We start from the raw sequence: 24,421 nt of genomic DNA, 5'->3' as shown, positions 1-24,421 counted from the left end.
GGAGCCCACGGGGCCGGACGCTCCCGCTCCTCCCAGCTCGCGCCTCCCCTCCCCCTCCCCGCTCTCTCCCCGCGCGCCACCACCCTCCGCCCCGCGCTCGCCTGGCGCGCAGGCAACGGCCGGCGGGGCGCGGGGAGCGGGGCGCGGGCGGCGCTCGCCTCTGCGGAGCCGCCCCCCGGCCGCCGCCGCGCGTTGCCCAGCCCGCGCCGCCAGCGCTGCCGCCGCGCGGCTGCCCGTCCCGAGTGTGCCGCGGTCGCCGGAGCCCGGACGCCGGCCCCGAGCGGCCCCGCAGACGGGCGAGCGGCTGTGGACGTCCGGCCAGCAGTCCGCAGCATGGATTCGGATTCCGGCGAGCAGAGCGAGGGCGAGCCCGTGACCGCCGCAGGTACCGAGGGGCCGCGGCAGCCCAGCCGGGAGGGCCGGGGCCGGGAGGAGGGGAGGCTGGGGCAGGAAATCGCGAGTATTTCTCGGAGCTGCCGGGCGGGAGGCCGATCCCTTCCAGGCCAGGACCGGGGATTGCTCCGCGCCGTGAGTTTGCTGTGAGGTTTTCCACTGCACTTGGGCGCGCGGGAGGGAGAAGAGGTGCATCTGCGGGTGGCTCTCCGCGTAGCTACGTCCTGCGGCGGGCTCGGGTCGCCCGGGCTGGGTGGGGGTGGGGAAGGGTTCGGGAAATCCGCGTCCTGTAGTTTGCTGCAGCGAGGGTTGCAACACATCTGCCCTTTGAAATAACTTTCTGTGCGCCGACCCTGTCCTCGAACCCTGGCGCCAGGGACGCTGCGGGACAGGTGACCCGGTCCGAAGGCGTGACAAAGGACTCCGGCAAGGAAAGGACCTACGGGTGGACGGGCAGGGGTCAAACCACAGCTAGTGGCTGCGGTTCCCGAGGCTGCTACACGAGCGGAGCAGAGGGGTTCGCCCATCGCTGCCCCGCAGAGGCCCAGGAGGTCCCAGTGGAGGAGTCCCGGAACACAGCCACGGTGGGGGGAGGGGGGGAGCTGCGGGGGCGCAGACGCGCGAGTCGGGCTTCGCCTTTAAGAGGCGCCGCCGGCTTTTCACAATCGATAGTTATCGAAGCAATGGGTGGATGCTTACTTAGGAAAAAATGAATGTCCTCCCCCGCTTCTCCCTGATACTGAGCAACAGGAGGAAGCCACCCACAGCCTTGGGTCGACTTACCGCTGGGTTCTGCCCACCTTCACCGGTCGGCTCCACCTGCCGCCCACGGGTCCACACTCGGTAGAACTGGTCGCCCAGCCCACCTGTCCCCGGCTCCCGGCACCCTCGGGGGCCCTGAAGGCTAGCCGCAGCCGGCGGCGGACTTGTGACCTTAAAGTTGACCCCCCTGTTACAGACCCAAGGTCCTAGACTAGTCCCCACTCTTCCCTATGTCAGACCAGCAGCCTGAAAGTGGGGACCAAGTGCCAGGAGGCACTCTCACTCAGCCCAGGCGTCCAGGCGTCCAGGCGTGGGTGTAGGAAAGGCAAGCTCAGGAACCAGGCAGGACAGCGCCAGGCGCTGTGCCAAAGGCCCTACATAGATAATTCCCCTACATCTTCACAGCATCTAGCCAGGTGGTTATTAGTTCCATTTTACAGAAGCCCAGAGAAGCTAAGTAGCAGGGAGTAGCCAAGGGCACAGTGATTCCCTATCCACTACACAGTACCCCTCCGCCTTTCACAGAGTGGCTGTGGTCAACATTTTTGGGTGGGTGGAAGAGATGAGGCTGGTCAAGAGGCAGGGTGGCATTACCAAGATGCCTGTGTTGAGGATTCCTCCATGTGTGTGTGTGTGTATGTGTAAGGGTCACCTCCTTTGTGCCGGTAGGTGTGGATATAACAAATTGACCTGAGCCCTTTGCCTACTTGTATGTTTCTGTGGCGAGGAAGCACCAAGGTTTTGTATCATGGGGGACTTGTGGATCTCCTCACATCTGTTTAAAGTTCCGGTGGGTGTTTATGTATGTATCTAAGTGTATCTGGAAAGCTGGGGCAGGGTTGGGGGATGCTGACCTCGACACTTCACAGTCTCAAAATCCCAGGAACTAACATGCTGTCCCCACCCCACCCTCAGGTCTCTTAAGCAGGTTGATGTTTCAAGAGAGGAGAAGGAAGCTTAGAGAAAGAAGAGGGAGGAGAAGAAGGGGGAGGAGACACTCCAGAGGAGGAGTTGGTGCTTTGGTAAAAGGGGAGGGAAGGAGTTCTCAAGAGTCCTGTTTCTTCTCCACCAAGCCTTCCCAGTCCCGGGTATCCCAGATGTGTGCATGTCTGTTTGTGTCAGGCCCCTGCGCTAACAGCAGACCTTACCACTGAGGTCAGATGGGTCCCATGAAGAATAGGACAGCCAACTCTATGAGCTGTCACCATGTGTCTCTGCCCTGCTGTTTCCTACAGTCATTTCTTCTTCTCTGTGCATGAATCTCTCAATCTGAACATTTAATTGAATATCACAAGCCATTCTGCTAAATGGCATTCCATCTCATTATTCTCAGGCTTAAACTATTTTTCGTGACAAAGCTTCAGAACTAGATGCTAATTCATTGCCTTGCTGTAGTTGCATCCTGTCAAATGGAAACCCTTGTTGCAACTTCAGATACAGGTTAAATGAAGCTATGTTATCCTTAGGGGTTGATCTTTGTCTCCATGCAGGTCCATCTGTGGACCTGTATCTGTGCAAGCTGAGTGCATTTGTGTAACTGGGGACAACAGAGAAGTGGGACTTCTTGGAGTATTCATTGTGTGTGTGTGTGTCTGTGAGAACCTACCTCTTGGGGAGTTAATATATGAGGACTGCTTCCTCCTGAGTGGCCTTCCCTTCTAGAACTTGCAAAAAAAAAGGCCCTGCCATGAGATACCCTGTTAAGGTCAAGAGCCTATATACTCTTGGAATCAGAAGGACCTAGGTGTCATTCTCTACCTGTTGGGCAAGTATCTTAACCTCTCCAAACCTGTTTCTCCCTCTGTAGAATGGAGATAACAGTAGTACCACAAAGAGGTGTGAGGATTAAATAAAATACCACATGAAGGAAGACAAACCATAAGTGACTCTTAATCTCACAAAATAAACTGAGGGTTGCTCGGGGGAGGGGGGTTGGGAGAAGGGGGGTGGGGTTATGGACATTGGGGAGGGTATGTGCTTTGGTGAGTGCTGTGAAGTGTGTAAACCTGGCGATTCACAGACCTGTACCCCTGGGGATAAAAATATATGTTTATAAAAAATAAAAAATTAAAGATAAAAAAAATACCACATGAAGTGTTTCTGGTAATTTTTCAGTACATGGTAGCTGCTATGTTGATTGTCCTCTGACTGGACTATTTATTGTAAGAATACTGCTAAATAACGTACGCCAGTGCTTTATAAAATGTAAATCAGTAGACATGTGTAACACGTATTATTGTCATTATTATCATATTAATGTAATTGCCTGCGGTTTGTTTTGAATTTCACTCTCTCATTCTCTCTGGTGTGTGTGTGTGTGTGTGTGTGTGTGTGTGTGTGTGTGTTTGTTTGGGGAAGGTTATCTTTAATTTACCTCTTCTTATCCTCCTCATCTTCCAGCTCAGGGCATGAAGATGGAGACATTCAGAACTATTACCTTCACCATCCCCCTTTCCTCTAACCCTAGGTAAAGTAACACAAAGCAGAGAAGCCCTTATCCAACCCACCGGCTAACTTGGAAATATCCACTTTCATGCCATTTCAAATGATACAAGAGGAGGTAGCCCTTCCAACCAGTGAACCATTTTCCTTCAAGGTAGAAGGAGGCCCAGGAAGTCCTCATCATTCCCCTTCCATTTTTACCCATCTCAGTCACTTTCCCAGTTACAAGTTGGCAGAAGAGTAAGAAAGTCTCCGAGGACCACCTACTCTTCACCCCTTTCAAGAGACGTTTCCAAAGATCTCCCTGGTGCCTGTGGTGCCCTCATCAAGCAGGACAGCACTGTGCATAGTGGGTGAAGGGGGGAGATGAGATTTGTCTCCAGCTGCTCTTTCTGTTTTTCAGGAAGCACAGGATGAGGCTTCTGTGTCATTCTGCTGCCTGAAACTCTACTCTGCCTTTCTGTCGTTTGGGGTTCTTTCTATGATTAGGAAAGAGGCAGGGTTTATGGAACACTGGATTCATTCCAGAGACCCAACTTGGCAGTCTGTCATTTGGCAAACCCACCATCCATCTCTCAGAAATTTTAGCACTTGGTATATTAACTCGACAGTGATTAAGAATCTTTCCTAAGAAGCAACAAGCAAGTAAACATTAGCCGTGTCAGCTTTTTCTCTTTTAGGCCTGTAAAACAAAGTCTACCCAGCTGAGGGCAAACAGGCTCCTTCCACTCACCGCTAGGTGGTCCAGGGTCGTCAAGCTGGTGGGGTTTCTTCACAACCCAGGCAGGCGCAACAGAAAAGCATTTCCAAGCCATGGAATCAAGATATGGTAGGGAAGCTTCAAGACAGTAAAGGAAATGGGAAGACATCAGGCCTCTAACCTGCCTTTTCCATCCTTCTCACCACCTAGGTCCTCAGTGTGGTCCTTGTGAACAAAGTAGCAAGGTGGATTAGGCAGGTAGGATTCAAGTAGGTAGGATTCCGTAGGTGATTGAGAAGAGGAAAGGTGTTCCAGAAGTCAGACACCACTTGAGCAAAGGCCCAGATGAGCAGGGAGGTGACTAGAGTGGAGGACATATTCTAGGGAGTACTGGAAAATAAAGGTATTGGAGTGATAGGGAGGGCCACGTAGAAAAGGATTCTTAGTGACTAGTCTTGATGGGGCCAGGGAGGACCCTAATGAGCTGATCATTATGCAGAGACAGGACTGACTGAGAGCTGGGTTTGCAGGAGCCGCATCCAGCAGACATGAAGTGCGGGACTGCCTAGGCTTGGAGCACCGGTGACTGGGGTGGCCGCAGTATCAGGGCAAGTGGCAGCGCTCAGGCGAAGCAGAAGAGGGAAGATGCAAGTGCCATTTCCGAGAAGCAAACAACAAGTGCTGACAGACTGTATAAAAGCAGTGAAAGGAGAGGGAGAGTGGAAGAGGACTGGCATGCTGAGTCGGGGTGAGGGCCGGGGAATACAGAAGAGTGACTCCCCGACCCACACTTCCCAGCCGACCCCTTCTTTCCATCAGGCACTTAGAGGTGGTGTTTTGCTTACAGGCACTTGTCCGCTGTGAATAATAGACCATGCTAGAGCACTAGCTTGAGGTGATTATGAGGTTCGGCAGTTTGTTCATTCTCATCGTCAGGTTCCTGGTGGAGACTGTTGGGTAACCCTAGTTAACTGACAGATTGACAGTGGATGGGCTGGCCAGCCCGGGATGGAGACCATCTGAGGATGAGGTACCACGTGCCTGTTAGTCACTGTCTTGTGTCTTGTTCCTGTTTGTGGACATTTCCATGGGCCTCTGCCTTGTCCACACACTGTAACTGCTTTATGGGTCAGGACCTTGTCTTGTGCTTTCAGGTTCCTGAGATTTTATGGGCATAATAAATGAATGTGCATCTTGAGGAGCCTCCTGAGAACTCTGCATTGAGAGACCAGACAGCCAGAAACCTTTCCTATGCAGTGGAACTGCCAAAGATTGCCTTCAGTGTTTTAAGATTTCTTGCTGTCTGGGACCCCGTGTTGGGAAGTATGGGGAAGGCAGAGAGGTAAGGACACTATCCATTCTGGCTTCCAGGGCTTAAGATCAGATGGGGAGACAGGACACATACAGCAATGGCCACGGCCTGCACCAGTGCATGAAAACTCCTGACCCCTTGCCCTGGGATTGTACCCAGCCAAATCTCTGTTGTCTTAATAACAGCCACTTGCCATTGTGTGCTTTAGGGTTATTCTGGTACATTCTTGCCTCTTGTCCTGGATTCTTAGCTCCCTGAGGGCAAGGATGGAGTCATTTTCACCTGTATCACCTCCCACTAACACCTTGGATCCCCCCAACACTGGTAGGTTTCTGGCTGGCTGGCTGGCTGGCTGGCTGTGTGCCTGCATGGATAAGTGAAGACAGGCACAGCACAGGATACTGCAGATTCAGTATATTGCAAATATTGCACTAAAGCAAATATTGCAATAAAGTTAGGCCAGGGAATTTTTAGCTTCTCCAATGCATATGAAAGTCACATTTATACTGTAGCGTAATCTCTTAAGTGTGCAATTGCATGATATCTTTAAAAAAAACAATTTATATACCTTAATTTAAAAATCCTTTACTGTTCAGGCACCTATGTGGTTCAGTCAGATAAGCATCTATCTGACTCTTGATTTGAAGTCAGGTCATGATCTAAGGGTGAGATGGAACCCCACGTGGAGCCTGCTTAAGATTCTCTCTTTATGGGGCACCTGGGTGGCTCAGTGGGTTAAGTCTCTGCCTTCGGCTCAGGTCATGATCTCAGGGTTCTGGGATCAAGCCCTGCATCAGGCTCTCTGCTCAGTGGGGAGCCTGCTTCCCCCTGCCTCTCTGCCTACTTGTGATCTCTTTGTCAAATAAATAAAATCTTTAAAAAAAAAAAAAAAGAATTCTCTATTTGTCCCACCCCCCATCTTTTTTTCTCTCACTCAAAAAAATTTTTTAAGAACATTTTACTGCTAAAAAATACTAACCATTATCTGAGCTTTCAGTGAGCTATAATCACTGATCACAGATCGCCATAACAAATGTTAATAATAATTTGAAAGTTTGAAATATTGTAAAAATTATCAGGATGTGTTACAGAGACATAAAGTGAGCAAATGCTGTTGGGAAAATGACTTACTCCATCAGGGTTGCCATAAACCTTCAGTTTCGGGGGGGAAATGTGCAAAGCTCATTAAGCCAAGTGCAACAAAATGAGGTATGCCTATATGTGGATGGATGGATGGATGGATGGATGGATGGATGGATGAATGAATGGATGGATAGATGCTGTTGTAGGCTGTTTCCCCAGGAAGTGGGCTCTGTGATTGAGGTTGGCATGCACTGGGTTTATTTGGGGAAGGAAAGGGAAGGGGAGGGACACTGGATTAGGCAGAGTGAGAAGCTGAGCTCCAGTGCACACCCAGTAATAATAGCCTCCAGCTCTGGAGCTAGAACAGCCCTTCAGAATTGTTCTGAGTCAGGGTGAGGGGCCAGGCCTTCATGTCCCCTTATACAAGGGGACAAGGTTGGTCATTAGATGCAGGCCATCCCAAGGAACAGGGTGCAAACTTGGGTGAAGCTCTCCCCACCCACTGAGAGCTATCTACAGGCCCCCAGAGGCTTGTGGCATGCTTGGCCCTTCATTCTCCAGGAGAAACCTGGGCAGGACATTGCGAAATCCCCTGCAGGTAGTCCCCAGAATTCTTCAGGAGAGTTTCATTAGAGAGGGCAGCCCGGTCTACCAGCAAAGCTCAGGGAATAGTCATTGAGCTGTAAGTTTTACCTAGACCTCCCTAGGAAAATTTAGATTGCCAGATGAAATTGGCCATTCCAGACCTCATAGCTCCGCACCCAGTTGTTCAGTCCATTCAATCCAAGAGGTACTGGCTGTTCACCTGTTTCATGTTCAGAGTGGCACAGAGTGCTATGGTCACATGGAGAAATAGAATTCGATGGGACCCTACCCTCTAGAAATTTGCAGATTTGTTGAGGAGAGAAAACACCCACCCAAAACTGAATCTGCAAGACGGGGAGGCCTCAGCAAAAAATGCTGTAGGATCTGGAGCAAGAGGCATTGTCTGGAATTCTGGTGGTGAGCTTCATGGAGGAAATGGGCCTTGAGGGTAGCCTTGAAGGAGTGAAAAATTTAGATGGGGGTAGAAAAAAGAGAAAGTGGCAAGGCTGGAAGCCTGTGAGGAGCTTGGCCTGACCCAGTGGGGATCTCCTTTGATGACCAGCAGCAGAAGGGAGTTGTCGTACTTAAAAAGTAAAGTAAAATGCGGGGGTGCCTGGGTGGCTCAGTGGGTCAAGCCTCTGCCTTTGGCTCAGGTCGTGATCTCAGGGTCCTGCGATGGAGCACTGCATCAGGCTCTCTGCTCAGCAGGGAGCCTGCTTCCACCTCTTTCTCTGCCTGCTTGTGATCTCTCTCTCTCTCTCTCTCTCTCTCTCTCTCTGTCAAATAAATAAATAAAATCTTAAAAAAAAAAAAAAAGTAAAATTGGGTGTCATAGTGGTACTTGTAGCCAATGTAAGTTTCTAAAGTTGGAACAAGAATATGTGTGAGTGTGTAAATATAAAGCCCTATTTCCTATGCTATTTTTTTCTTTAAAAATATAGCACCTGTTTTTTGATTTGTCAGCAAAACCAAATTATAGTCACACTTTCCATTAGCACTCTCCACTAACTGGTTCCTTTTCCTCCAGAGTTACCATTGGCTCCTACTTTAATTCACATGCAGATCTCTATAAAAACATTATATACATAATTTGGTTTTGTTTTTTGCAGTCACTTGGCTTGTAGCTCTTCATGTAAAATGCCTGTGTAGGTGGGTGTTTGGGCTGTATTCTGTGCAAGTATAGAAATAAAGGATAGAGAAAAATTTAAAAAACAAGTTTTCTCTAACAACCTAATCTAAGGAAACGTATGAGAGTGAGTACCCTTGTCCCCCACATATATTAAGGCATGCCAAAAAAATCTATTACTTTTTTGTACGTCAGAGATGGGTTTGTTTGCTTGTTTTTAGGCAGTTGCATGGTCCAAATTCTGATGCTGCTTTCAAACAGTCTTCACGTTCATATTGGCTTGCCTAAACATCATTGCCTGGGAATAAATTTGAGCCTGTTCATGGAAAATCTCCTAGTGTGCAGACTATAAAAATGGAAAGCTTGGCGGCACAGAAAGTGCTAGACACACCCTAATAGAAACCAGTATTTTGTAACTCAGTTCTCCAGAAAAAAAAGAAGAAAAAAAAGACACTTTGGTAGTGTCCAAATACTGGTTTAAACTGTTGAAAAACCCCAGGAGAAGCCGCTGTCTTGTAGGTTCTCTTCTCAAAAGTAAAATATGCTTTCTGTGAAACTGTTCTAACCATGCAAGGAAACATTTTGGTGATACGTAGCTTTATGGAGATTCCTAATTGATATTTTTATAGTGGAGGCTCCTGTTTCACACAAGGGAAGAAGTTCTGTCACGGGCCGTTCTGGTGAGCACGCATGTCCAGCAGGTCTGATTTGGGGCCTGTGGGTTGCGCTGGGGAAGTCAACAGAGATTTCGGTGTAGAATGTGGGAGGGAGATGATGGGGCTTTCTGCAGGGCAGGCTTTAACAGCGACTGTCTACCAGTGTGCTTCCTTGGTTTCCTTAGGATAACACTGACACAGCAAGGGAAGACTGGGGTTGGGGTTACAGCGGAGAGGGCATGGGGTTTAAGAAACTGTGGCAAATATCTAACAAGATGAGAAGCTGTGAGGATGCTCTTTGCCAGCCAGAGTCCAGTCCCAGAGGGCTAGTCCTAAATGTAAAATAATAGTGATGTTTTGAATTTTACTCATTTATTTCATGTTAACTAAGCACATATAATGTATTCAAATCTGGACAGTTTATTTATGTGATATTGAACCCTTATACCACCTTCTAGGATATGTACTAGAAATAGCCTCATTTTATAAACTGGGAAACAGAGGCACAGAGAGGTTAAATAACTTGCTTAGGAATGTGCATCTTGTCAGTGGATATGAAGTCAGGGGAACTCCAAAAATAGTGCTCTTGTACAAGGTAGATTAGGTGGTTAAGTTGTTGGATGCCACCAGGCTCATTTGTATCCCCCTCCAGCACCCATGGGGCCCAGAATCCTGACTGTTAGGTTTCTCCATGAGGCTCCTTCTGGTAGGACATGACATCTCCAGAAAGCCCTGTGTTAAGCACCAGACATCACCTGCACTAGCCCAGTAGCACATTGGCAAGGACTGGCTGGCCCAGATTCCTCTTCTAGAGCTGGTGAAGTGTGGTTTGGGAGGGAGGATGAAGAGAGGGGCACCAAGCTCCTACCGGGGAGAGAAGGTTATAGAAGGACCCTGAAGCCATGCACATCTCCAGACCATGGGGACGTGGCAGGTTGTGAATGTAGCAAACACTAGGACAAGAGAAGGACTGAAAAGCAAATTCAGGAGAGACAGACAAACATTCTTTTTATCAGAGTGTACTTAAGCTTGCTGGGTCCTCAGGCATTTTTTTTTCCACTCCAGCATTAAATCATCTCAGATAAAGAATTCTGAGGGCATGGTAACCCATTGGATTCGAGGATGAGCAGAAACGCAAGGATGAGCCTGCCTCACAGTGAAGAGAAGTTGAGATTCAGAGCTTGATTATTGGGGTTTGGGTGTCCCTGCGGTCTCTTACTTGCTGCTTTTTAGTAACATTAGTTTCTGACCAAAGGAATGCAAGCTCATGGTAGAATATGTGTAAAGATCGGTACAAAGAAGGAAATTAGATTGAGCCCTAAGAATAGATGTGCTTTTCCGAAGCCAAAAAAACAATCCTGAAAAGATGCAAGGGAACTTTCTTTGGGGAGGGAGCAGTCTTTTTAAGAGAACAAAAGCCCCCCCAACGCAATGTTTTCTTGGGGACATTAAAGCCTCTGGTTATGCTGCCAAGCAGTGTCAGAACCAGAGCTGGAGGCCAGATCCTCTGGCTCCTCTGTCCTTCCCAAAATCATACATAATTTTTAGAAAAGGATCAGAGTTATTTTGGATGTTGTGATATCAAAGGGACCCCTGCTCTGTGTCCTCCCAACACCTTGTCTTGGGTTCTTGCCACCCCTTCCCCACCAGGCACGTCTGCCCAGAACTCAGGCCACCACAGACCCACACAAGGCCTTACCCTTCTGCCTGGTCCCTCCTCCCCTTCATCAGAAGGGCCCTACACAGAGCCTTCAGAAGATTTTCATAGTTTTTAATAGCCAAAAGATGTTTACTGGGTTTTATAGATGCCCAGTGACAATTGCAAATGCTAATCTACTTTTGAGTTTAATATTTACTGGCTTCAGGGATAGATTTATTGACTTCTAGTTCTCCAGTTATGGTTTTTATCTGTGTTTAGATTGACTATTTTTGTAAGGAAACAGGGAAATTTGTTCATCTGTGTTAACCTCTCTACCCTTAGGATTTAAGGGTATTCATATTGAATGATTCAGTCTCAGTGAAACAAGACAGGCAGAGTTCAGTTAAAACAGAGTCAACTTTGAGAGAGCCCAGAGCAGGGTCCAGTGGGAATTCAACAATAATATCTTGGCTTTTTTTTTTTTCCTTTCGAATTCTCTGACCATATGTAATCCTGGTTTTCCCAGACGCTTCTTCCATTGCTCCTCCTGTGTCCATCATTAATACTTTTTTCCTACACATGTCTCTTCAGGCTGAGTCCTCAGCCTGGTCTTTTCTGACAATATACTTTCATTTGGGAGAGACTGTTCGTTCTAAAGGCGCAAGGCCAAAAATTCCCAAAGCTGCAGTCTCGCCCAGTCCTCTCTCCCAAAAAATCCTGCCTTTAAGGCATCTGGGCCTCTCCTTCTCACTGGCCAGGAGGCCCCTCATCTCAGCACCTCCAGACCCAGACCATTACCTCTACCTCAGCTTTCCCCAGGTTTTCTGTGGCCTCCTTAGCCACTAAGTTATTCAGAGTGAAACAACAGTAAAGGCTGAAGAACAATGAAATACCCTGTACACTTGATCCACAGCAAAACCAGGACATGGATAAAGCAGGCATTATTATTCTCAGTTTACAGATGAAGATACAGAATCAGAGATTACCCCAAATCACAAAACACGTGCTGAATTTTCACTATTAAAAACAGCACCACCACCCCCATCAAAATGAGGGCAGCAGCAAACCTACGTATCCAACCTAAAAAACAACATTCGGTCAAATAGCTACTGAACAATTAAATACATAACAACATTTCCACATGGCAGAATATTATTCAGTTGTTAAGAAAAATTTGGGGGGCGCCTAGGTGGCTCAGTGGGTTAAAGCCTCTGCCTTCAGCTCAGGTCATGATCCCAGGGTCCTGGGATGGAGCCCGGCATCGGGCTCTCTGCTCAGCAGGGAGCCTGCTTCCCTTCCTTTCTCTCTGCCTGCCTCTCTGCCTGCTTGTGATCTCTGTCGTTTAAATAAATAAATAAAATCTTAAAAAAAAAGAAAAATTAATTTGAAGAACATATAATAATATAGGGAGGGAAGAGTTTGCAGTATAATGCATAATGAAAGCTTGATAATCTGTGATCTCACTTGTGCTCCATACATGCATATACACACATATATGAACATATATTTACTTATACACACACACGCCCCTACACATACATATACATACACTCATTTTTATAGAGAAGAGGAGAAGAGTCTCCTTTATTCTCATTCATACACATAAACATTTTTTTAACTTTTTAATTCTGGAACAGAATTAACCATTTTATATGATGAGTTTATGGGTAATTATAATTGCCTTCTTTGCACTTTTCTTCCAGATATTTCACAGTGATTATGTATAACTTTTAGCAGGACATGTTAATTGAAAAGCAACAATCGAGTGAGATCTGGTGGCCTAGGCCACTGCTCATCCTGTGGTTTTCTTTTAGTTTTGTCCCAGTCCCCTCCATCTTCTTCCTTGAGAGCAGTTCTTCCCTTACTTCCCTGTGCTCTTCTTTCCCCTCAGACAAGTCCTCCCTGAGTCCCTCTCAGGGCTTCTTCTGGTGGGGGTTATGCTCCAGGCTTCTCAGCCCTCTTCCTGCTCACCCACTGCCCGGGCTGTGGCCCTCCACTCTCCCTGGTGCCTCCCCCACATCATTCTGCCCATCTGGGGCCACCTGGCCTAGGCTTCATGGGCCCTCGTTACATGAAGAGGAAGTGTGGGCCGTCAGCATAGGTAATGAGTAGGTAACGAGCTCATAGCTTTGGGGTTCAGAGTCCGGCACAGGGTACCAGAGCCTCTCAAGCGAAATGCAATGCTGGAATGAGCTTGCTGACTCAGCCATCTTGGCCCCTGAACGTGGCCTCACTGACGCTAGCTGACTGTCATTGTATGCAGCTGGCATGACATTTCTCTATCCCTGACCTCTATCCCAAATACGAATGACTATGACTTTCTACTTTTTCATTTACACATTGATTTTGTGTCTTTATTACTTTTACAATTAGAAAAAAAGAGGGGTGAGCATTTAAAATCCTATTCTAGAAGTCTACTGCCACCATTGGTCTGCCATTCTAAAACAAAATTATTATTGAGGAGCTGTATGATATTAAATATCATGTGTATCTATTTGTGTGTGTGTGTGTTTCTAATGGAATTAGAAATTTAATTGAGGATTTCTTATGCAGAGGGTTTCTTGGAACTGAAAATAAGAGACATCATGGCCATAGTGTTCTTTACTGCCTCCCTATGTCCACCTTACTCTACTCTAGCCAATCAAATAGGGGTAGCCCAGTCAAGAAGCTTATAGGAAACAGAAGTACTAACCATTTCAATTCACCTTTATCAGAATTTTTAACCTAGGATTTTGTCTATCTTTACTTTCTTGGTTTGTAATATACAAAATAATTATTTTTACCTCTTTTCAGATATAAAAATATATATTGACTATTTTCACCCTCCAAGAAAACCTCATTCTCCCATTTGGGGGAAAAAAAAAGTCACTTAATTTTCCCATGGAGAGCAATGTCAGTTCTTTATTAAGCAGCCATATCTCCTTCTTATCAATTGCAAGTGAGTGAATATGACCACTGTGATTTTTTAAAAAGAGATCAGGGAATAGGAAAGACAGAATAGTCAAGATAGGAGTGAGTTCTTAGAGAAAGTAGGCATTTATGTCCATAATGGATGATACATCCTGAGACCTTCATTTGTAGTAAAGCACCCAGGAATTATCTCCAGAAAGCTGTCACCAAATACCCCCACCCCAGGCTTTCCTTCACCCCAGGAGGGAGGTCAGTGATAAACTGAGGCACGGGTGGGATGAAGATGTTCCAAACATCCTTAGGTTTTGTTTATTTCATTTTTGGTTAAGGAAAAAAAATCACATAAAAATAATTCTGCCAAATTGTCATAACTCAATGAGAGAAACTGGAGTCTAAGTCTGAAGATTGTTGATAATTAAGGAGCCAAGATTATCTTAAGGCAGCCTGGAGGCAGGCAAGAATGAAGAGCAGCTGGTCAGGACATCAGGAAGTCAGGTCACATGGCAGGGAGGCCAGAGGGGCAGGGGTCGCAAGAAGGGCCCTCTCTTGAGTCCCTAGGCCTGCAGCGGTCCTGCCATTCATGGTTGCCCAGCCTTCTTGGACCTCTTCACCTGGAGGATTGTACCTCTTAAAGAGTCCAACACTGAGAAAAGCTGGCTCCCCAGCAGCAGCCTCCTGATCTCTTACCTCTTGCCAGAAGCAAGTCTCACTCCTGACCTGTCCCCTTCTGTCCTGTCTCACTGGCCCCAGATCACTGTCTCATCCTTAATGCTCCCCTTCCCTGCAGCCTTTTCCACCCAGGTGCATCTCTCCATTTCCTCTCCCTGGACCCCCCACTCACCTCACAAGCCCTCCTAGGCATTAGAGGAATGAAGGCAGAGGAAATTCTGAGACGTACGGCCATGAGTGGTCATGAAACAAAGATCTTAAAGCTTCCAGAGAGAATAACCAGGCCCTTTTACCAATGGACTGGTTTTCCAACTAGCAGCACCAAGAGCTAAACAACAGTGGTACAATGCCTTTGAATTCTCAAAGCAAAGGATTTCCCAGGTAGAGTTCTGAACCCCATCAAACCATCAGTCGAGTGTGTGGATGGAATAAAGTCATCGTAAGACATATTAGGTGTCCACATTCCCTTCCTACCCTTCATACCCTACCACATTCCCTTCCTTAGGGAGCTGCTAGATTAGGAGTCAGCCACCTGAGGCCCCCAGGCCACGTCTGGCCTGCCACCTGTTTTTGGATGGCCCATGAGCACTTCTACTTTTTCTTTAATGGCTACATTTAAATGGTTGTATAAGTACCCAAATATATTTTGCCTTTTGGCCCTTTGTTGTTGGGCTCTTTCAGGTAGTGTGCTGATGCCTCTGCTGCACAATGTGTTCCACTGAAACGGGGTATAAGTTAAGAAAGAGGAAGCCATGAGACGGACACAGAGAGAAGGGAAGAAGGATGGAAGGAGCACCAGGGTGGGGTCCTAGCAGGGGCTTAGGAGGGAGAGGTGCCCAGATTTGGACCAGGCCACCAAGAGTGCCCCAACAAGTCTCCAAGAAAGAAAATTAAAGTAAAAGATGAGTTGATGTGTCTGAGCCCATTGAGAACGTTGTATTGTGCTAGGAACTTTGGGAGTAAATTAGTGCTAGGTAGATAGAAAACCAACCGGAAGAAAAACAAGGCAGTGTTTAACTCCTGAGAAAATAAGATGAATAAAAAAGGAAATGCAGTCATGGAAGTGATCGAGCATACATGAGTCAGCTACAAATGGTATCCAAGTCACAGTAATGTAAATCACTGAAGTCTGATTTAACCAAATATTATAAACCAGAACTAAATGGGAAAGTGGAAGGAGAAATGAATGGGGGAGAGCTAATTTCTCAGCTTCCATAATAGGAAGTTAAAAGCAAAGTGGAGGACTAACAGTATAAGCATGTAATTTATGTCTTTATGTAAACATAAAGAGGTAATTATTAGTTGAAATAGCTAAAAGAGTTTGAAATTTTTTGCCATGAAGAGCCAGCATCCAAAGTGGGCCAGAAGATGCTGCATTTTGGATAAGCCCTAGAGTGACCAGACTTTTAAAATAATGTACCCATATCACTTTGAAAATGGATTTCTAAAATAATAAAAAGGAAGCGTGACTGATGACCTAGAGGAGTGATGTCCTGGCAAGCATGCCCAGGTGGGAAAGAGGCTCAGTGGGGGTGACCTTAGGCCCCTGGTTGGAGGAGATAGGCTTCAGTGTCCTGGAGCCACACTGGTTCTGATTATCGTTATTTCTCCTGACATAAGTGTGAAGACATTTCAATAAAATGTTAAGACTGATAATCATTTGCTCACACAATGAATGTTCTCTGCGTTTCAGTCCCTGGCTAGAGCCATGGGATGAATACATCATGATGCCTGCCGTCCAGCCACTCACAGACAGGCGGCACATGACATCACTCACCCAGCTGGTGTGTGATGGCTCTGCACTGGGACGAGTAGACTAGAGGGAAATGTGGTGGCAGGGATGCATGCTCAGAGGTCAGAAGTCCTTTTGTGGAGCCTGGCTGGTCAGATAGGAATCGGGAAGAAGGGGGCGAGGGAGGCACCTATGTCCAAACACCAGGGAGCAGGATGGGCAGAGGCGCAGAGAGGACGTGAGAGTGATCAAACCTGGTACTGGGACACCTGGGTGTGGCTGGCAGTCAGGAACTCAGAGTCTAGAGAGAATGAAGCTGGAGAGGGGAACAAAACATAGATTCTTGGCCCTGCAAGGTGGCATGCCATGATAGAGCCTGTCCTTGTCTTTCCCCCACAACATTGCTTCCTGACTTGTCACTGCTGGTTTTTTGAGGTTTAAATTTATTTGAGCTCCTACTATGTGTCAGAGACACAACTGTGGACACAGCAGGGCAGGTTTCTGCTTCTGCAGTTTGCAGTGAACAAACCAGTGAAATCAGGCAGGAGGTCCTTTAAAAGGCTTTGTGTTGGGGGTGGGGAGTTCTGGCTAGAAGGACTATTCAGGGGAGGGGTGTAAGGGAGAGCAGCACAACATGTTTGCATTCAGATAGAAGCTGCATAGAGTAAAGCCTGTGGGGCTGGGGCAAGGATGAACCACTTTCTCTTTGGGCAGAAAGGTGGGATGACAGGGAAGTGAGACCTGGCAGGAAGAGCTGGCCCTGAGGGTTTGGGCAGAGCTCCCATTGGCAGCTATGTCAGCACAGGGCGGCCTGCTGGGGCTGGCAGTCTGTGGCTTGGTCTGTGGGAGCTGAGGCCAGCACAGGGACAGGCCTTGAGGAGAGTCTGCCGACCGCCTGTTCTGTAGTGACCACAGGCTGTGGTCTGATGGAGGAGGCAAAGGCCCCAGGAAATTTATGGAGGGGACATTCTGGAGGGAAACCACAGAAAAGGAAAGCTGGAGTCTTGAACGTCAGTGCCCTGGGTTTTTCAAGGAGAGAAAAAGGAGGTATTGCATTGCTGAAATGGGCAGTTGCAGAGCAGAGCGAGAGCTTGTTGAATGAAGGAGAATCTGAGAGAGAAAGGAGCCTGAGAATCCAACCTACGGGTATCCGCTCGTATGTCATGTATGCTCAATACTGTTCTTCTACAGACTTAAAAACTCCATTTATGATTCTGAAGAAGTTAATATAAAATTAGCAGAATCATCTAGTCCAGCTCCCCTAATTAACAGACCAAGAAACCAGGAAGGCGTGTATGATGGGCCCATGATACACAGTGAGCACAATGGGGGCCTTGGGGCAGCCTGGGGTCGGCCTTGGTCCTCCACACCCTGCTGTCTACACAGTGACTGGGCACAGGGACAGGGGAACAACTCCATGGCCACAGCTCTGTATCCTGACCTCACAGGACAGCCATTGTCAGCGTCTGGGGGTGACCACACCAGATGACTTGATTTGAAATGGTAAAACAAATCATTTAGAGACATCTCCTGCCATGGGACAAGTATGGGACAAGTTTAATCTAGAAAGGAAGCCTCAAAGAAAGACACATTTGTGTGTAACTTCCAGGAACGTGAGTTCTCCACAACTTGTTTGGTTCCTTATTCCCTCTTGGCTGATAGAGGTTCTGTCTGAAGAGGGGTCCCAGCTGAGCCCAGGAGTCCAACCTTGGAGACTTTGCAGGTGAATGAGAGACCTGCCATCTCACCTCCCCTCTGCAAACTCCATTCCCTAACATGACCTTTCCCCTGGGCCAGAGATGACCATGGCCTCAGTGGATATCCCAAATGTGGTCTGACTTACGTCTTAGATCTCAAATCCATGGACAAAAAACAAAAACAAACAAACAAAAAAAAAAACCCACAATTACTACCGAGTATATGTAAGGGGTATTATTAATGATATATTACATGTGCCCCTTTCCTGTTGTTCTGCTTTCAAATTGACTGAATTCCAAAAATGTCATTGTACAAAATTTATTATTTCACTTAAAAAAAAAAAGTAAGTAGAACATTGAGCAAGGCACGGTACTGTCTGCCAAATCATCTCCCATCTAGAAGTACCTTCTGGTTTCTTCTCCCTCACGTGTTCTGACCTCTCTAGTACAGCTACTGTTTATTTATTTATTTTATTTTTTATTTTTTTAATAAACATATAATGTACTATTAGCCCCAGGGGTAAAGGTCTGTGAATCGCCGGGTTTATACACTTCACAGCACTCACGATAGCACATACCCTCCCCAATGTCCATAACCCCACCACCCTCTTACTTATTTATGTTCTTTAAACTCACTAAGCTGTGTTAATCTAATCACAGCACCTTCCAAGAGCCTCATTCCTTTAGGCTTACCTGCCCACTATCTCAGGCCATTATTTTGTTTACTTTTTTTCCAGTATAGACTGGAATCTGTTTCATCTTATTGCCTGATTTTTTTTTAAAGGTTTTAGGTTTTATATCTACACTCCAAACTTGAAGAATTCCAAAGGCTGACATTTTTATTACATCAGTCTGTTTACTAATTTCACATATTACCAAGTTGGCATCCTCCCATGGCTCTGAATGCAGCATCCTACTGGTGTCCTTGTTAACAGTCTGCTGGCCTGAGCCTGGGTTTTCAGTGCCTGCCATGGAGAACAGTGTGGGAGCCGCCGGCAGAGAGGGGATCACCCAGAGAGACAGATGTGGCCCATACTATTGTGATCCCCAGCAGCTCCTGAGTGTTAAAATATTGAGTAAGCCTGAAGGGATGTGAATGGGAAGGCTCCGGGGGTGGCAGGAGGGTGGGGGCTCCTGCCATGGAGAGAGGGCTCCTGCCGGAGTTGAACACAGAGGATGTGGTGAGCAGCACCGCTGGTGTCCCAGGGGACGCTGCCGCGTGCAGGGGTGCAGACGGGCAGGACCCAGCTGGGCCGCACAAGTGACTTTCTGGGAAAGGCAGGGCATGAACTTGTGCAGAGCTCAGAATGTTCAGCAGGTACGCCGTGACTCCGCACACCATGCCAGCATGGATCCTGAACAGATAGGATCTGGGCCTCAAAGAATGAGAAAGAGCACTCTATATCTTTCAATCGATTATTCGTTTACAGACATTTATTGAACAACTTTTTCGTGGCAAATGCTGTCCTCGTTGGGAGGATACACAAGTCCTCTGAGCATCAGTCCCAGAATAACTCAGTGCTGATCACAGTGAAGCACTGGAAAAGGACCATACTGGACATGGATGCGAGGGCCCCCCATCCTGGAAGGACGTGAGTGCTGGAGAACAAACCTTTGCTGCCCCTCTGCCTCCTGGTCAGGTATCCATGGGATTGCATAATGGGCACAGAAGACCAGAGCAGCTGGGGTCAGGGCACTAGCCCCAGAGGAAGCCCACTGAATTTCTGGTACTGCTTGGCTGTCACCTGCCTGTCTTCAACCATTTGGGCTAGGGCAGAGCCATCCATGTGAAGGGATGAGCTGCGCTTTGGCGCCTGATTTCAGCGTGTCCTCTAATGTCCAACAAGCAGGCATCTGATGGGATGAGGTGGACGGAGCCAGGGGTTCTGTGGAAGGCGCTCCTCCTCGGTGTCTCCTGCCACCTCCTGGCTTAGGAAGGGGCAGTAGAAGGGACTCCTGGATGTGCAGGTAGACACCTTTGGACACCCTTTCCCCCATCACACACCTGCTGCTGGGTATTTGTTACTTTCTATAGATTAGAAAATAGGGCTCTTTGATCATGTGTCTGTGGATATGAAAGTGTGTATGCCTGAGAGAGTGTTTGGTAGAATATACACATGGGGACTGTGATGCATGGAGGGGTTATGGGAGACTCATTTTCTTCCCTTAGTGTATGCATCTTTTCTGACTTTTTTCAATACTCATTAATCATTTTGTGTAATAAAATTGTTAAAGAAAATATTTTGAGAAATATTTTATCTTAAAATAGAACAAGGAGAACAGTATTGAAAATTATACCTGTGGATGGGGTTTATTGCTTTATTCCTGAGAGTGACCCATCATTCACAGCAGCTACCTATTTTGTGGGTGCTTTGGGGAAAGAAAAGAAAAATCTAGAGAGCTTAAAATAAATGTTAAAAAAATCGTAAGTATGTGTTGATTTTAGGGGATTATTGCTCTTCTACACATGAATAAACATTAAAGAAATTGATTCTCCACTCATCCCCAGTCTCAAAACACAACACTTGTCACAAGTGGGTGAGTTTTACTAAACCTTTAAAAAAACAAGGAGGCTACACAATCCATTTCATGAGGCTAGTTTACTCAAACATCAAAATCAGACAGGGACTGCACTAGGAGAAAGTTATAGTTCAATCTCACCTTTGAGCATAGTTGCAAAATGCTAAATACAATACTTACTATGGAATTCCTCAGTATATTATATGCATGTATGTTACATACATCCTTATACAATATACTATATATAATGTACATATGTAATATGCATTATGATGAAGGGGGTTTTATTGTGGGAAGACAGTGATGATTTAAATTAGAAAGTCATTTAATAATTGGTTAGATTCACATGTTAAAAGGGATAAGCCATATGGGGATCTCAATAGGTACAAAGGAAGTGTTTGATAAAATTAGATACACATTTCTACCTTCAAACAAAGCCTTACTAGCAAAACCAGAGCAGATGGAAGACTCTTCCACTTGATAAGTGGTATCCATCAAAAACCCATAACAGAGATCATATGTGGCCAGGGTCAGGGGTGGGGAGGATTTTAGAGGCAATTCTGGTAGTTGAGAACAAGACAGGGATGCCAAATAGCACCCTTACGATTCAGCATTACACCGGAGGCCCCCAACAGTGCAACAAGACAAGAAGAAGAAATGGGAGGTATAAGAAAATCATTTTGTGCTGGCAATGTAGTTGTCCGTACAAAAACATCTGAGAGATGCTACCGAAAATCAATTAGAATTAATTACAGAACTCAGCAAAATTTCTCAATTAGAGATAAATATACAGGAACCAGTTGGATTCCTACATATCACCAACAACCATTTAGAAACTATAATAGAAAAAATTATACTTGGAGTAGCAACCAAAACCGTATGATACCCAGAAGTAAATCGGACGAAAGAATGCGAGAGTTTCACAGGAATGACCCTGAAAGCATTATGGAAGGACACAGATCTGACAAATGGAGAGATTTATCATGCTAATGGATGGGAGGCTTGATAGCGTAAAGATCCCTGTTTGCTCTAGATTAATACAGCATGTTCATGGCTTTTGGTCAAAAGATCCTTAAATTCATGTGGAAGAGTAAAGGCAAAAACAGGACTTTTTTTTTTTTTTTTAAGATTTTATTTATTTATTTATTTATTTGAGAGAAAGATAGTAACAGAAATAGAATGCAAGCAGGAAGGAGAGAGAAGCAAGCTGCCCTCTGCGCAGGAAGCCAGATGCGGGGCTTCGATCCCAGGATCCTGGGATCATGAACTGAGCCAAAGGCAGAAGCTTCACCGACAGAGCCACTGAAGTACCCCAGTCAAGACAATTTCTAGGAAGAATAAAATGGTGGGGGGAGCCTTCCCTGCAGCCTGTCAAGATTTATTATGAATTCCAATAGTGAATACGGTGTGGTGCTGGTACTAAAATAGTTTAGTAGAACACAGTACAAGACACAGACCTGTTGTAATTTGGAAATTTGATAAGAAAAAGGTGGCCCAACAGGTGAGTGGGACAAGGATGAACTATTTGATAAATTGAATAAATTGTGAGGAGACAAATGTACCTCCTGCAGAAGGCATGAATAAATGCCAAATGGATTAACGACCTGCAGGTGGGAAGCAAAACCTTCACTTCCCACCTCATAGCAGGAAAGGATTTCTTCAAGCGAGATACAAAACCCACTAACAATAGAGGAAAATATTGATAAATTAGACTATGTTAAAAATTTTAACTTCTGTATGACTAAAGACACCACAAATAAAGTGAAAAGGTAATGCTAGGAACTGGAAGGAGATGGTTGCAACTCATGTGACCAGCAGAGGATTAGAGTCCATAGCATAGTAAAAGCTCCTGCAGGGGAGCCTGGGTGGCTCAGTCGGATGACCATCCCATCTGCCTTTGGCTCAGGTCATGATCTCAGCGTCCTGGGATTGAGTCCCCCATGTCAGCCTCCCTACTCAGCCAGGAGTCTGCTTGTCCCTCTCTCTCTGCTCCTCCCCCCTGCTTATACTTGCTTTCTCTGTCTCTCAAATAAATATATAAATAAATTCTTTTTTAAAAAAAGAAAAGAAAAAGAAGCCCCTACAAATTAACCAGAAAAAGACATACAATCCAGTGCGGGGGGCGGAGGCGGCTGGGAGGGTAAGGAAGGAGTTAGTAAATTCTACGAATAAGCAATTCACAAAAGAAGGACCTGAATGCTCAATATACGCAAAATTACGTTGAATTTCCCTAGCAGAGAAAGATACATTACAACAAGCTACTACTTTGTACCTATCAGATTGGCAGGAAATTAAAAGGTGGGCTGTTTGAAGTGCTGATGAGGAAATGGAACTGCAGGCACCCCTTGGCTGCTGCTGAGAGTGAAAATTAGTGCTGCAAAGCAACCGGCAGCCTCAGGCCCAGGAGCCGGTGGTCGCCTCCTAGATGTAGAGCCCAGGAGACTGACGTGTGTGCACAGAGAGAGAGGTCTGTGGACGTTTATGCTTGCAGAAAGGGGAAAGAACTGAATCGTCCATCATCAGGAAACATGGGGACATCGTATAGTCACATAAGCAACTCCATGCCTGAATACGATAAATCTTGAATGCATAATCGTGATCGAAGAGTTGCAGGAAAATGTGTGTGGTCTGATATCCTTATCTGAAGTTTTAAAACACTCTAAACAACATACTGGTGATACATGCTTTCTCGGGAGGCAAAACTATAAAAATGGAGGAGACAGACACATCAGCTTCCGAAACGCAGTTAGATTTGGGGAGATATAAAGGGAAAGAGGCAGCTGAAGACAAATAGGGCATTTTCCCTAGCTCTGTCTCCCAGGACAAAATACTGAGATTTGTCACACCTGGGCAGAGGCCAAATGACCAGAGTTTGTCAGAGTATCTTCCATTCTGTCTACGTATTTGCTATGTGTCATGGTTTTTAAAACATTAATTGTTCTGAGGGGAAAACATAAACCCATTTCCGTTTTTCAAGTGGGCAGTAATTCAAAGCACATTTAAACTAATTGATCTTTGTCACTCGAGAATGGCAGTTTAGCGTGGCGGGGTGAAGCACAGGACTCTGGGGCTGGCTTCCGAGTATGAACCCAGCTCTGCCGCTCCCTGAATGCTCCCTGAATGCTCCCTGAATGGTGGCTCCACATGAGCTATTTAATCTCTCTGTTGCGGATGCCTGGGATGGAAGACGTAGGATGTCATTGCTGCTGCTGCTGCTGCTGCTGCTGCTGATGGTGATGGTGATGATGGTGATGATGACTGGCGTGTGCTCACAGAGTTGTCGCAAGGCTGTGATGAGGTTGTGTGCATTAAACACTACGCAAGTGGGCTCTCTTATCATGCCTGAATATGACCTACCATCCAGACAGACCCCAGTTAACTTATTAGATGCAAGGGAGAGTCGGGGAGGGGATGAACAAGCTCTAGTTCTAGAAATCACGTAAGTAGATGTTGTGTTTGGTGGTGGTGGTTCTTCTACTGCAATAAGACAAAAATATCTCTCAAATCTCCAAAATTAACCTGTGGAGTTGGAGATGACTCAACCCCCAGCGACTTCACCTGTATCTGCCTCAGTTAGCTCTGCTAAGTAAAATCCTCACTCATTCACTTTTCAGAGCTGGCTGTAAATCAGTAGGAAAAACAAAATCCGTATGTAACTGTTGAAATATATAGAATTCCCTCTAAAAACAAAAGCGACATCTATCTTCAGGTTTTGATGAGTATGTGGCATTGTTCTATCACATAATAAGAATGGTTTTTATAGTTAAATGATGAAATGTAAATCTCCTCACTAGAAGGGGACTTAATGTCTCAAATAAGTGAGAAATCACAGACATTCGGAAGCCAAGGATGATTTTCTGAAAGCAGGTGCCAGAAGGCCAAGATGGCAGGTTTTGTCTGGAGCTGATCTGAACTTGGGCCCAACTGCAGTTCTGCTGCTTACTAGCCCCATGGCTGTGAGTGAATTACTTAAATCTGCCGTGGCTCAGATTCCTCATCTGTAAAATGAGACTCACCACCCCTCTCTTGAAGCACTCTTGGGAAGATCAGATACGTCCCGTCCACCATCCCAGGTACACATAATCTGTGCTCAGTAGTTAATAGTATCTGTGACGTGATTCTTAATTAAATGAGCTGCTCAGTGCTGATGAGTGGGGGTTTGAAGGGGGTCTAAGACAAAATGAGATAAGGTGCT

At 46.2% G+C, this 24,421-nt stretch overlaps 1 protein-coding gene across 1 annotated transcript in view; it reads left to right on the top strand.

Annotated features, from left to right (window-relative positions):
* The first annotated feature begins 230 nt into the window (after positions 1-230).
* Positions 231-24,421, top strand: part of TNFAIP8L3 (TNF alpha induced protein 8 like 3) — a 36,698-nt gene continuing 12,507 nt past the window's right edge. The window contains exon 1 of the mRNA XM_059371203.1: positions 231-385. Coding sequence (XP_059227186.1) covers positions 334-385 — 52 coding nt within the window. The 5' untranslated portion in view covers positions 231-333. The remainder of the gene's footprint in view (positions 386-24,421) is intronic.

Source organism: Mustela nigripes, chromosome 13 (assembly GCF_022355385.1).
Source record: "Mustela nigripes isolate SB6536 chromosome 13, MUSNIG.SB6536, whole genome shotgun sequence".
Classification (NCBI taxonomy): Eukaryota; Metazoa; Chordata; class Mammalia; order Carnivora; family Mustelidae; genus Mustela; species Mustela nigripes.
This window is presented reverse-complemented; position numbering and strand designations above follow the sequence as displayed.